The 14,407-nt window shown below is 46.2% G+C and overlaps 1 protein-coding gene across 1 annotated transcript; it reads right to left on the bottom strand.

Moving 5' to 3' along the window:
• Positions 1 to 37: 37 nt before the first annotated feature.
• On the bottom strand, positions 38 to 13,389 carry Pmpcb (peptidase, mitochondrial processing subunit beta). Its single transcript, XM_050139730.1, has 13 exons — positions 13,238 to 13,389; positions 10,614 to 10,754; positions 9,287 to 9,373; positions 8,833 to 8,962; positions 6,700 to 6,898; positions 5,786 to 5,865; positions 4,432 to 4,544; positions 3,002 to 3,145; positions 1,655 to 1,815; positions 645 to 730; positions 472 to 560; positions 292 to 367; positions 38 to 212 (listed from the first exon to the last, which is right to left on the bottom strand). Exons 1-13 carry the CDS (start codon positions 13,334 to 13,336, stop codon positions 148 to 150), a joined length of 1,470 nt encoding a protein of 489 aa, XP_049995687.1. The 5' UTR covers positions 13,337 to 13,389; the 3' UTR covers positions 38 to 147.
• Between the last annotated feature and the right edge of the window lie 1,018 nt (positions 13,390 to 14,407).

Here is a 14,407-nt window from a genome sequence, read left to right as displayed (position 1 = left end):
TCTGAGCCTCTCAAAGTGTACATAACAGACCAATGCAAAAGTTCCAAATACGTTTTTATTTTTTCATTTAAAGACTAGCAGCTCTATAAATCTCAAGATCTCTAGTTTTATAAATATATATGTGTGCAGAATATTTGATCGCAAAAATTAATCACGAATCCAGCGCATGTTACTACAAATCTGCTTAAAATCTGGTAACCGCTCAATAGGACCTACGGATTCAAAAGAAGACAATGAGAACAGAACCCAAGTCCTTAGCAACTGTGTACACAAGGGGAAAGCCAGGCTTACCGAGTGCAGCAATGGCTGGACTTTTGTCATGAATGTACTTGGTACAGACTTCTCGAACCATCTCTGCATTCACAGCCTAAAACGGACGATATCGTCAGGACTTTCTGTAGTGAAGATGGAGTCTACATGCGTGACCTTTCTAAACTAAACCATGAGTTAGGGAACCTAAGGATTACTTACATCAATTCTTGCTTCAAGCTCGGGGATGGGAATTCTCCTGTTATAGCACAGCATCTGCCTGCCGATGTCTTCACAGATGGGAGTCGAGCCTGTTAGAGAAGGGCATCTAAGTGTCCAGAGAGTCAAAGCAGGCTGTCCGCCCAGCACCTCCCGCCCGCCCCCTAACGGCCCACCATCGAGCTGCAGCAGCATGTTTGTTTTCAGGAGGTTTTTTGCTCGTGCTACTTCACTCTCAGTCACACTGGTGCAGAGTCGCATCCTAGAACACAGTTGAAATGCACTTAAGTACTTGGGAAATGTTACTAAATCTAACTATATTATAACACAACATACAAATGATTCTATTTCAATTCAGTAAAAACCTGAAATTACTAATCCTAAAACTAAAGGTAAAATACAAATTATTTTTCCAAGTACCATTAACATTTCAAAAAATCCTGTCTAATTGCTAACCAGCAGACAGAGTAATACAGTCTAAAGCAGTGCCCATGTTTTGAGAACAGGCATCTATGGAGTCGCCATGTGAGCTCAGAGAGGGGAGGATCAGTGGTCACCTCTTAGCTTCTCAAGACAATTGGCTGAGTCTAATAGCCCAGTATTTAAATTAAGAAGCAAAAATATCCCAGTTAGCTAAATTTAGAGGCTTAAGGCTCGTAATAATGAAAGAAATTTCTAGGAAGCACTGGGTTTTTCTGCCTTGGCCTACTGACTCATCCTTTCAGTCAGAAGTTTTCAACCTATGGACTGTCTATCAGATATTTCCATTACGGTTCACAGCAGAAAATAACAGTTATGAAGTCATTTTATGGTTGGGGCCAGCAGACCATGAGGAACTGTCCTAAAGGACCACTGCTTTCTTATGCTAAGGTCACATTCACCTGTCTGACCTGCCTTTCCTTTTTCCATTGGGAGATTCCAGGGGTTCAGACCCGGGCTCTGGGCGTGCTGAGGAAGTCACGTGCTCTACCACTGCCCTGTCTCCACTCCTCATGCTTTTAGAGGTATTTCTGAACGTCCGCTTGACTTATAAATATTTTAGAGTATAATTAGCTACACGTGAGGTTTAAAAGAAGTATCTGTCCTTAAAAACATCGCCACCACTCCTTTGAAGCTGGAGTCACCGCCGTTGGACACAGCCTACAGTAATAAACTCCAGGTAAAGGACTTCACGCCGTCCCCTCACCATTCCTTCTGCACGGCGCTCAGCATGTCGGCCACCGTCGCTTGTTCACAGACCATGTAGAGTCCCCACAGTCCGGTGTCGGTGTAGGACGTGTTGAAGGACTGGAAGCTGTGGCACAGATTGCCGTGACAAGCCAGCTGGGCCAGTTTGCTGGATAAATTCTGGAAAAAAAAACCATCCAGCTTGGTTTGTACTCTGGATACATGGATCCAAGTCCACACACACAGTGAGTGCCAACCCTACGTGGTTAGCCATTGTGGACACGGTCATCATATAGCCCTGGCTGGCTTAGAACACACTATGTAGACCAGGTTAGAGATTGACCTGTGTTTTCCTCCTGAGTACTGGGATTAAAGACGAACCAAGTTCTGCTTAGGCTCCCAGTTCTACCCAGCAACGCCTCAACAGTAACTTTACAATCCAAGGAAGAATTACACTTACCTGCCTTAACAGAATATAAAAGCAATGAGGTTTTTTTTTTGGTTTTTCGAGGCATGGTTTCTCTGCAGCTTTGGAGCCTGTGCTGGAACTAGTTCTGTAGACCAGGCTGGTCTCGAACTCCAGAGATCCGCCTGCCTCTGCCTCCCGAGTGCTGGGATTAAAGGCGTGCGCCACCACCCCCCACCACCACCACCACCCCCCCCCACCCCCCGCAAAGCTATGAGTTCTTGCAACTGGTTTAGTAGCTGTGCCCATTTGTAGCCTATAGTGCTGTTCCTGGGACACAGAAGGCTCTGATTATGCACCCTGAGGTGATGCTGTACCGAAATCTAAGATAGTCACAGGAAATGTACTTTGGATCTTTCGGACAAATCTACTGTATTTTGAAATGTAAACATTTTAGAAAAGTTGTAAAAGTTGTACAAAGAGGTCCGTGCCTTCTGCCTGCTTTCTTCAGACCTACTGCTCCTTACTTTGTTGGTGGATGAGCCGAGGGCTCGGGTGTGTGAGGCAAGGCACCACTGCACCACAAGCCAACAGTTCAGAGTTAGCTGTGGATTTCCTTGCCTCTGGGGTCTTCAGTGTGCACCAGTGAAGACAGAGTGCCCAGAAGGTCAGAACATTAACACTGACAGACATCACAGTGTGGGTACCACAGTACCTACTGCTACTATTAGAACAGTAAAAGCGGATTCTTCTGCCCCTATTTTGTCAACTGTCCCACCAACAAACAGTATGACAAGGCTTTTTTTTTTCCTGGCTTAGGTACAATCCAAGAGTCAAGAGTCATGGTACAAGTAACCTATTTTTGCCATTTCAAAAATGGGAAGAGCCTTACAAGGAATTCATGTTTTAAAAACACGGCAGTCTTCCATTTATCATGAAGTTACTTCAAAAACCACTTACCATTCCCCCTCCAAAAGAGCGGTCCCAGTTGCCAATCAGTGTGTTTGCGACCATGAGACAGATTGTGTCTGGATGTGCCCAGCCAACCGCTTCAACAGCTATTGCAAGGTGTGCCAAAGGCATCTTGTCGTCCCTCACTCGGATCTGGGTTACAACAAACAAGGTAACTGCTGTGGACCGGTACTTTAACTACGTAAAGCTGTGTTACATTGACGTTACATTTCCCTAACGATGTAAAGATGTGTTGCTCTGCCTGCACGAGGCCCCTTTTTTGGTCAGGCAGGTGAGCAGCGAGAATACGCAGGAGGAGGACTCTAGGCTCAAGAGAGGAGAGAAAAAGGGGGAAAGGGAGACTCCCAGGGCCGTCCAGCCAGGCATCCGCCAACCACAGAGAGGAAGCAGTGGAAAAGTGAAAAGCCCCAGGCAAATGGGGATGAAGAGAAACAGGTTAAGCTGTAAGAGCTAGTGGAGTATTCATAACTAATAAGTCTCCGTTTATCGGGTTCTAGAGATAACTAGCTAACTAACACTCGTCCTAGAGTGACACAATAGTTTACTGCACCAGAAACCTCCTGGTCAACAGGAGTTGATTAGTCCGCTAATATTTTATGTCTACTGTGATGTTTTTAGCCCACAGGTAAGCAGTAAAATGGTACAGCTCTGTGTAGCTGCCAGCATCACACTGCTGTGAACATCACAATGTGGCCAGCTAGACCTGATGCCCAACGCTGCAGCTGATAAGCAGATCCTCCGTAATCCCAATGGTGCCTGTGGGGCAGAAATGAAACCAACCACACACCCGGTGCAAAGGTCAAAATTCAGTCTTTTTACTATAAGGTTGTGTTTACACCCTAGCACATGTAAATATGCACTGTGCAAAAGAAAAACACAGTGAGCAACTGTGAACACTGCTCTTACACCCAGCTTCCTCAGGAAAGAAAAGCAAGGCACTCGCGTGAAACAGGAAGAAATGTAAGCAAATGCGCCCATCCTTTTCCCTTCCTGTTTCCCTACTAGAAATACACACACTGAAAAAGTTTACATCTTGTTTGTTGGGGGGGGGGGGGGTGGGCAGGATGCTGAGTTCAGAAGCCAGTCAACGCGAGTCTGTTCTCTCTCTACCAAGATGACCAGCTTGGCGACCAGCACCTGTATTTACACTTGGAGCCAACTCTCCAGCCTGAAACACAGATTTTATACACTCCTCTTTTTTTAAAAAAAAAAAAACATTTTTAATTCCCCCCATCCCGTGTGTGTGTTGGAGCCCAGAGAGGTCAAGAGGGTGTCAGCTTCCCGGGAACTGGAGTCGTGGGTGGCTGTGTCCTCTGCAAGTACAGCAAGCAGCGCAAACCGCTAAGCCGTGTCCTCAGAGATGCTCATTTTTAAGTAGGAGACATGCAGAGGCCGGACCTAAGGAAGAGCTTGCCTACCTCGCTTCCGGTGAACTCACAGGGAGGCAGAGCTGGCACTTCTCCTCTGTGTGTGCACAAAGAGTCACCAAAGTGAACCTTGGCCAACTCAAGCAGCTCGTCATGGCAAACACCTAAATTGAAGCAAGGTGGATCTCTGAGTTCGAGGTCAAGCTGGTCTACTGAGCAAGTTCCAGAACAACCAGGGCTACACAGAGAAACCCCGTCTCAAAAACCAAAACCAGAACAAAAAGCTGTGATGTACAAAGCATGACAGTGAGAAAGCACAGTTCTTGACTTGCCATGTAGGAGTCGCCTTGACCATCAGCTCAGAGCAGAGAATCCATCACACAGCCCTCGCCCCTGTCTGTCCGTCACTGTTTTGCCTTCAGAACTAGTAACTGTCGTGGTTAAATAAGCCAGAAGCGCGCTCTCCTCTGACAGCCAATGTAGAAGGACGTGGGGACGAAATCGTGTATTGGTACAATACAGCTATACTTCCTAATAACTACGGACTACATGGGAGCTGAGACATCTAAAACACCAACACTTATAAACTATGGCATTCATAAGTCACCAGGCATTGTGGCTTCAGCTGTGACTGAGACAGGAGGATGGCTTCAAGGGCAAGGCCAGCCTGGGCTATAAATAGCAAGTTTCAAAACAACAAAAAATGCGTAGCTCAGTAAGACAAAATGCTAACAATCTAGGCCATACCATTAACTTTAACTGACTTCAGGACCTACACAGAACAACTCCAAAGCTCATTAGATCAACTTGTTTTAGTTTGTAATAACTCCTAAAAAGAGAAAAGTTAAATTCACAAACACACAAAACTAATATACTCTAATATTGAAAGAGAAAACAGGCAAGTCAATTAAAACGCCTGTACCCCCAAATTCAGGCTGCCAAGAAATCTAGCAGAATCTCAAGTGAATTTTCTTAAGTTCAGAGAACTCACAGGAAATCTGCTGCACCTACATGTTCTGATTGACATTACACATTTCCACAGCTCCCAATGTACTTCCCTTATAGGACTTGTTGCTTTACTGAGTAACTGAGCACATGAATGGCTATCCCCATCCCAGGTTCAGCCAAGAAGAAAGCTATTTCTCAACTAAAATCTCCAGACTCTAATTATACAACACAGTCTCCCGAGTTAACTGTCTCCGTGTTCATCCATCAGCCTTTGTCTTCTAAGAAACTTCCACTGTTGTGCACGCTTATGTGCTGAATGGGTTGTTAAGGTTTCTGTAAATGAAACCTACTAAAAACACAACAGGGAGTCTGGTCCAGTGCTCACACTTAAACACTTTCAGGATGCGCCCCGAGAGGATCCAACTACGTCTAGTGCAGTCAGAGGAACTTAACTAACCTCCAGCAGCAGCGAGCACAATCCTTGGTCCTTTGTAGTGCGTGGTTATATAATCCACTAAGTCCTTACGGTTTATAGACCTGTAAATAGAGTAGTAGGATTACTTTATTTCATTTCATTTTATAGACAGGTCTCACTTCTTGGAAAATATTATTTTAAGGTGTGATACTTTTGTTTACGCTCCGTTTTTTTTTTAACTCTGAAACTGTGATTCTCTTGTCTTTAAAACACCTCTTGGTCTAATAAAGAGAACAGACAACAGCGAAGCAGGAGCAAGGGCAGGCGGACTGTCAGGCAGAGAGGATAAACGGGAGGAGAAAGAAGGGAGAAGGAGCAGCAAGAGAACAAGGAGAGGAGGACACCAGGGGCAGCCACCCAAATACACAAAGAAAGGAGAAAGAAAGGTATACAGAGACAGAGAAAGATAAAAGCCCAGAGGCAAAAGGTAGACGGGATGATTTAAGTGAAGAAAAGCTGGCTAGAAACAAGCCAAGCTAAGGCCGGGCATCCCTGACTAAGGAGAAGCCTCCATGTGTGGTTTATCTGGAGCTGGGTGGTGGGCCCCTCAAAAGCCAGAGTAAAGTGATCCAGGACACTCATTCTGTAGCCCAGGCTGACCCAGAGCTCAGCAATCTTCCTGGCTCATAGCCACCACACCTACAGCCCCTCACACAGTATATCTGAAATGAATAGAACTCGAAGGCTTTCTAAGTGCTGAAAGTTGCAAAAAGTGCTGCCTTTTCTGTCAAGACATAATCAACATTTCTTGTTTAGCTCCCAATTTTCTATGAGTATCATTACAGTACAATCGGTCACAAGTTTAGATTATCCGAGTGAACATGACTTTCTGAAACACAGAAAGTTTATATATGTCATAATTTTTGTGCAAATTTTCAAGTGAGAAATACACGAACTTGATATTTTCAGTTGGTCCCAGGATGGTCCGCCCAAGCGCAGTGTTCTGATAGGCTGTGGCGTGAAGGTAGTCGAATACAACTTCCTGCAGGTTGGTCTCGACTTCCTGCATCTCTCTGAGGATCACTCCACGTTCCCGCTCAATCTCTGCTTCCCCCAGCACGCTGTTCTGGATTATGTCAGCAAGAATTTCCACAGCTAAATGAGGTTAAAGCGCCAGAGACACAAGCATTAGATCTCTCTCTTTTTAAAGATTTATTTATTAATTATGTATACAGTATTCTCAGTATTCTGTCTGCATGTATGTCAGCAAGAATTTCCACAGCTAAATGAGGTTAAAGCGCCAGAGACACAAGCATTAATAAAGATTTATTTATTAATTACGTATACAGTATTCTCAGTATTCTGTCTGCACGTATGTCTGCAGGCCAGAAGAGGGCACCAGACCTCATTACAGATGGTTGTGAGCCACCATGTGGTTGCTGAGAATTGAACTCAGGACCTTTGGAAGAGCAGGCAGTGCTCTTAACCTCTGAGCCATCTCTCCAGCCCCAAGCATTAAATCTCTTAAGCCAACATCAGAAACCATGGCACTAACCATCATTCAATATTATTAATTAGAATATTTAATCTAATTATCACATTAAAATGAATGTAAAATAAAAACTCTTTGGTATAGAAGACCTTGGGGAAAATCCTAAATGTTACCACTTCTTATTAATTCTGGGTCAGACATCCTACAGAAATCTGGCTGCTAATACAGATAGCTCTAAACAAAAAGTATGAAATAGCCTGGCAGTGGTGGCGCACACCTTTAATCCCAGCACTGAGGCAGGCAGAGACAAGCGGATCTCCATGAGTTGGAGGCCAGCCTGGTCTACAGAGTGAGTTCCAGGACAGCCAGGGCTACACAGAGAAATCCTAATTCAAACACCCACCCACACCCACACCCACACCCAGACAAGAGTATGAAACAGAAGATGATGTGTTAAGAGAGAGAACAGGTACATGGGTAGAAACACTGCCACCCATATTTGCATAGCAATGAGGCTGCAATGTAACAAAGAAAAAAAAACCACTATAACCCAAAATATACCCTCAGGAGCAGCTTACAGAACTCTGTCTGCTGAAGTTCTAACTTGGTAGAAAGTCAAAGGTAAAGCAAATTTTATGAAAAAAAAAAAAAAGATACTCTCATTACTATAGCATTATAAATTTTATTACGGGTAAAATACACTTACAACCCTAAGTTTCATTGCTCTGTTCCAGTATAAATTTCTCTCTTGTTTCAGTTCATTTTATGGGACCTTGTCTGAGCCAATTAACTTCAAATGTGAACAGGATAAAGCAGGTGGTTGAAGAAAGTTCATACTGAGATGGTCATGAAACTGGAAATTGCCATGAAACTATTTCACTTTTTATAATTATCTTTTTTTTTTTTTTTTAAGTTTTTCAAGACAGGGTTTCTCTGTAGCTTTGGAGCCTGTCCTGGCACTAGCTCTTGTAGACCAGGCTGGCCTCGAACTCACAGAGATCCGCCTGCCTCTGCCTCCCAAGTGCTGGGATTAAAGGCGTGCGCCACCACCGCCGGGCAAATTATCACTAAAACCAGATGAGTTGGGTGGTGATGCAGATGCTCACAGCGACCTGCCTGCCACCCAGGCATCTGGACCTGAGCTCCACCCCCAGACCCAAAAGTGAAAGAGTCAGGAGCACCTCTCTTCCAGTGCAGAGACGGGACGAAGCAGGACGCTTGCTCTCCGGCAGTCTAGACAAACCTGGGCCAGCCAGGCTCTATGTAAGACCTGGCTCAAAAAATACTGCGGAGAGCTTGATGTCAATCACAAACAACACACAGAGTACTGCAGAGAGTACCACTCAAGTGATACTGACGAAATCCTACGGTAACTAAAACTTTAGAGCAGTAAAACTGATTACAACTGTTAAATCACAAAAGTTAATAATTTCATTCATTAGCTTTGGTTTTAATTCTTCCCTAAGACCAGACACCCTCTGGGTCTGTTTTTTATTTTATTTTATTTTTTTAAATAATAGACATACAAAAACCACAGTGCTAAATTATGTCTGAGCCCTCATGGAAACTGCATTTTCCGCAGCATAGGTAACAATACCTCTTGGCAAATCTTTAGAGAACGCCTTGGCGTAGTACACGGTCTGTTCTCTGGAGGTGTAGGCGTTAAGATGGGCACCCATATTTTCGATCTCAAGTTCAAGGTCTAACTGGGACCTCTTTTTAGTGCCCTTGAAATAAAGGAAAAAAACACCATTATGACATTTCCCTTCTGTCCTTCATCTAAACACTTTAGACAGTAAGTGTACAACAAAAGCCAACGCCAGTCAGGCAAGGTCAAGTTTGTAGAGTGTACTAGGTTTCAAAAAATACCCACTGAGGATGGCGTTTGTGTATTCCTGTATCCCCAAAGAGCACCCTTCTTTCAAAGTCAGAAAGCAACTACCAGTAATTATTTCACAAATACTGGAAGAATAGAAAGATGGCATCCACTGAGATCGTCTTGTCCTTACAGTGCAGTATTTTACACTATTTCAGCAAACCTCACAACTTGCCTTGAAGGCCATGTGCTCCAGGAAGTGAGCTGTTCCGTTATTCTTCTCGTTTTCATATCGGCTCCCGGCATCAATCCACAGCCCAACCTGAATGAAATCACAGAATGATTTGGCAGATCCCCAGCAGCTGGAGAGACGGTGCAGGCGCTAGTAACACTCACGGCTCTAACGGAGGACCCGACTGCGGTTCCCAGCACCAAGTTAGGCCGTTCCTCTTCCGGCCTCCGTAGGCACCTGAACTCACATGTGCCCCACACAGACACGTTCTTAAAAATCATACAATAAAATTCAGTTTGTGGAGACAGAAGGTAATTTCAGTCCTTTTTCTGGCAAATGTTTTCCAACCTTAAGTTCCCACTAAGTTCTCTTTGACCACACTGAACTGACAGTTCATTCATAGGACTTGGGACTTGAAATTTTCAGCACCAGGTTACTGGAAGCTGTTATAAATATGGGACTCAGCCAGACAGTGGGGGAGCACGGCTTTACTCCCAGGACCCAGGAGGCAGAGACGGTGAATCGCTGAGTTCAAGGCCAGCCTGGCCCTGGGATACACAAAGAAACCCTGTCTGGAAAAATCAAACAAATATCAGACTCAAATTAATAACTGTGGTATAAACACCATCAGAACTGTCAGAAAGTCAGGTTCAAATTCACATCTAAGTTTTATAACCTCAGACGCAACCATTCAAGGTCTCTGAAATACCAGTAAAACGGATGAGAGGAGTTTTACACTGCGCTGTGGAACACTATTTGAACTAGACAAAGATGTGCCACATCTGTTCGTGCTGCAGACCAGCACTTTAGCTGAGAAGGCGTGCTGCTTTTATCTGTGCTGAACAGAGAAGTCTAATGTTTTGGTTAAATAAGAGATTGTTTAATTCTGTAAGGATGTACTGCATCTGTTTCCCTAGGCACCTGACTGGTCTAACAGAGAGCTCCATGGCCATTAGCTAGTCGAGAAAGTAGAGGAGGGGCGGGCAGAGAGGATAGAGAGGAGAAATCTGGGCTAAGGCAGAAGAACAAAAGCATGAGAGAAGAGGAGGAGAGGGACACGCCTGGGGCAAGAAGCCAGGCAGACACCAGACCCAGATGGACGGACACAGAGAAGCAGTGAAGGTCCAGACACAGAAGAAAGAAAGGCAATAAAGCCCCAAGGCTAAATTAGGAGCTGGCCAGAAATGCACCTAAACGAGTCTGATCATTCCAAACTAATTGTCTGTGTCGCGAGAGTGGTTCACAGGCCCAGAGAATCATGGCCAATCGACTTCCGGGCACTAGAGAGCCACGAGTCTGCTCTGGGTGAAAGGCTGTTGTAGTCACTTACTGTGCACGTTGAGAGCCCGGAGTTTTCAGAGGCGACTCGGAGTCCATTTTCCAAACATGTAACACGTGTCTCGGGAACGTTCAGGACAACCTGGGCAGCAGCCTGTGTGCTTCTTAGTCGGCTCCCTCCACAATACCACAGCTAACAGACACAGGAGGAAAAGAGAGCAAACACTACTTACTACTCTGGTATGCAATGTCAATCAGAAAGAGACCTCAGGCTCATTCCATAAAACACTTTCCTAGACTGGAAACAAAAATATAAAAATGACGTCACAAAAATGTAACAGGAAGCTAAAGTCACAAAGGAGATGTGGGTAGAACCCTATCAGCCTTATAGTATCACCTATCAGACTGTAGACTGTCACCCATCACACTGTAGACTGTCACCCATCACACCGTAGACTGTCACCTATCACACTGTAGACTGTCACCTATCACACCGTAGACTGTCACCTATCACACGTAGACTCTCCCCTTTCACACTGTAGCCTGTCACCTATCACACCGTAGACTGTCACCTATCACACTGTAGACTGTCACCTATCACACTGTAGACTGTCACCCATCACACCGTAGACTGTCACCTATCACACCGTAGACTGTCACCTATCACACCGTAGACTGTCACCTATCACACTGTAGACTGTCACCTATCACACTGTAGACTGTCACCCATCACACCGTAGACTGTCACCTATCACACCGTAGACTGTCACCTATCACACCGTAGACTGTCACCTATCACACTGTAGACTGTCACCTATCACACTGTAGACTGTCACCTATCACACCGTAGACTGTCACCTATCACACCGTAGACTGTCACCTATCACACCGTAGACTGTCACCTATCACACCGTAGACTGTCACCTATCACACTGTAGACTGTCACCTATCACACTGTAGACTGTCACCTATCACACCGTAGACTGTCACCTATCACACCGTAGACTGTCACCTATCACACCGTAGACTGTCACCTATCACACCGTAGACTGTCACCTATCACACTGTAGACTGTCACCTATCACACTGTAGACTGTCACCTATCACACCGTAGACTGTCACCTATCACACCGTAGACTGTCACCTATCACACCGTAGACTGTCACCTATCACACTGTAGACTGTCACCTATCACACTGTAGACTGTCACCTATCACACCGTAGACTGTCACCTATCACACCGTAGACTGTCACCTATCACACCGTAGACTGTCACCTATCACACTGTAGACTGTCACCTATCACACTGTAGACTGTCACCTATCACACCGTAGACTGTCACCTATCACACCGTAGACTGTCACCTATCACACCGTAGACTGTCACCTATCACACTGTAGACTGTCACCTATCACACTGTAGACTGTCACCTATCACACCGTAGACTGTCACCTATCACACCGTAGACGGTCACCTATCACACCGTAGACTGTCACCTATCACACTGTAGACTGTCACCTATCACACTGTAGACTGTCACCTATCACACTGTAGACTCACCACCTATCAGTTCTTTCTTTTCATAGTGTAATAAGAAAAACATATTTGCTACATCCTGACCCAAAAACCTGAGGTCAGCTTAATCAGCAGGCATGCAGGGTACTGCGGTGGTTTGCACAGGAATGGCCCCCAAAGACTCACAGAGTGTGGTCTTGCGGAGGAAGTTTCCAATGCTCCAGGCAGGCCCGGAGTCTCTTCCTGCTCCCTGCCAATCCAGCTGTAGCTCCTCCTCCAGTATCACATCTGCCTGCACAGCCCCATACTTCCCTCCATGACGATAACGGACTAATTTTCTGAACTGTAAACCAGCCCCAACTAATATGTTCTCCTTTACAAGAGTTGCTGTGGAGACCCCAGCTAAGACACGTACTTAAGGAATTTTTAACCTGAATTACTCTGCTTCTGTAACCACGAGGCTTTCTGCTGCCTGATCAAACAGAAGTACCAGTCACTCGTGTGCCCTATTATTATTAAAAGTTCATATCCTGGGCCAGTTGGTGGCACATGCCTTTAATCCCAGCACTTGGGGGGCAGCGGCAGGCCCACTTCTGTGAGTACAGAGTGAGTTCCAGGTCAGCTAGGACGATACAGAGAAAAATAAACAAGAGAAAAAAATTCATCTCCTGTCACTAACAGGCATCACGGCTGCCAACGAGATGTCCCAAACTTGTGGGTTTTACCTGTATAAAACCCCTGCTCACCCTGCTCGGGCCACCTCTTTAGACTTGTAATAAAAAAAGTGTGCATGCCCCAGGACTGGTCTGTGTGGCTCAAATAAAAACTTCAATTCATAAAGGGCTCGCCCCTGGTCTCCTTCTCTTGGGTGAACGGCTCGAATACAACATTGGTAGCAACACACGCACGCACACACTCTCAGATCCCTTTGGAGCTAGGAAACTTTCAAAGAAACTGAAACACTAACACTTTAGTGGTCAGCCCCTGCTCCTTCCTAGACCCAGGCAGCCGGCCCCGCCCCCGCCCGCGGCCCCGCCCCTGCCTGCGGCTCCGCCCCCTCTTGCAGCCCCGCCCCGCCCCGCGGCCCAGGGTAGGGGTGGGGGGACCCGCAGCCCCCGGAGCGCAGCGGCTTCGGCCCCGGCGCGCCGGAGCGAGGCTCACCTGAGCAGCGGCGCCGCCATGTGGGAGCCTTCGGCTGAACCCCCACAGCCGCCGTCGGGTGGCGGAGAGCAGCGTCCGGGAGACCGCGGCGGCCGCCATGTCAGCTGCGAGGGAGCTGGAGAAGTACTTCCGGGTCGTGCCTCCAGGCCCCAGAGCAGGAGGCTGGCTGTCTGGTGCCCCCGTGTGGCGGCCGTGGGAACTACAGCCTCCGCTCCGGTTCTCACCGACCGGGGCCGTCAGGTGACCACATGAATGTAGCCTGTGTCCCCGAGGCGGGTGGAAGTCATCGGAAAGAAGCGTAAGGGAGGGAAGGGTGCGATCATGTTGGTCCTCCTGACTGTTCTATTGTTTACAGCCTTGTTTATCCCGTTCCGCAGAAATAATACCTCTGCCGACGTCGCTACTGAAAGCGGACATTTGCAAAACCTACTCTTAGCACTCTACCTAGACAATCTGGGCTTTCTCACATTCCCGGGCACCTCTTTATCCATGAACATGTTAATGAAAGTAAAATCAGCAAGCACTTTTTTTCCCATGAATTTTTTTTTACATTTTTTTTATTGAGAATAAGAAAAAAAAAAGTTTCCGCCTCCTCCCAGCCTCCCATTTCCCTCCCCCTCCCCCTTTCCCATGAATTTTTAAAAAATATTTATTTGTTTGTTTATTTATGATGTATTCAGTGTTCTGCCTGCATGTCTGCCTGCAGGCCAGAAGAGGGCACCGGATCTCATCATGGATGCTTGTGAGCCACCATGTGGTTACTGGGAATTGAACTCAGGACCTCTGGAAGAGCAGCCGCTGCTCTTAACCGCTGAGCTATCTCTCCAGCCCCAACAAGCACTTTTTAAATTAAAAAAAATTAATTTAATTTATTATTATGGGGAGGGGTGAGTGCATGCCACCACATGCGTGCTGAGGTCGAAGGCGACTTTATGCAATCAGTTCTCTCCATGTAGAAACCATTACATGAATTGCGGGGGGGGGGGGGGGACTCCGATGGTCAGGCTTGCTCTGCAGGCTTACCTGCGGAGTCACCTTGCAGCCCCCTGGCAAGCTCTTTTTTGTGAGGCAGACACATGATTGTGTTAATTTTACAGATGTAGGATCTGGGGTATTTACTGCCTAGCAGGTTGTTTAGTACACACACTAAAGAATGTGTCCTGTACTCTA

This window comes from Alexandromys fortis, unplaced genomic scaffold, assembly GCF_014885135.2.
Source record: "Alexandromys fortis isolate MF-2015 unplaced genomic scaffold, M_Fortis_MF-2015_v1.1 scaffold_38, whole genome shotgun sequence".
Classification (NCBI taxonomy): Eukaryota; Metazoa; Chordata; class Mammalia; order Rodentia; family Cricetidae; genus Alexandromys; species Alexandromys fortis.
The sequence above is the reverse complement of the archived record's forward strand: the minus strand, read 5'-3'. Positions and strand labels throughout refer to the sequence as shown.

What these genes read in the sequence shown, in the direction of transcription:
- Pmpcb (XM_050139730.1), bottom strand. Translation starts at nt 13,336, where the DNA reads ATGGCGGCCGCCGCGGTCTCCCGGACGCTGCTCTCCGCCACCCGACGG. An exon ending in GGACCAACTGAAAATATCAA is followed by an intron (nt 5,866 to 6,699) that starts GTTCGTGTATTT and finishes CTCTATTTACAG; the next exon opens with GTCTATAAACCGTAAGGACT. An exon ending in GTGAGTTCACCGGAAGCGAG is followed by an intron (nt 3,146 to 4,431) that starts GTAGGCAAGCTC and finishes GTTGTAACCCAG; the next exon opens with ATCCGAGTGAGGGACGACAA.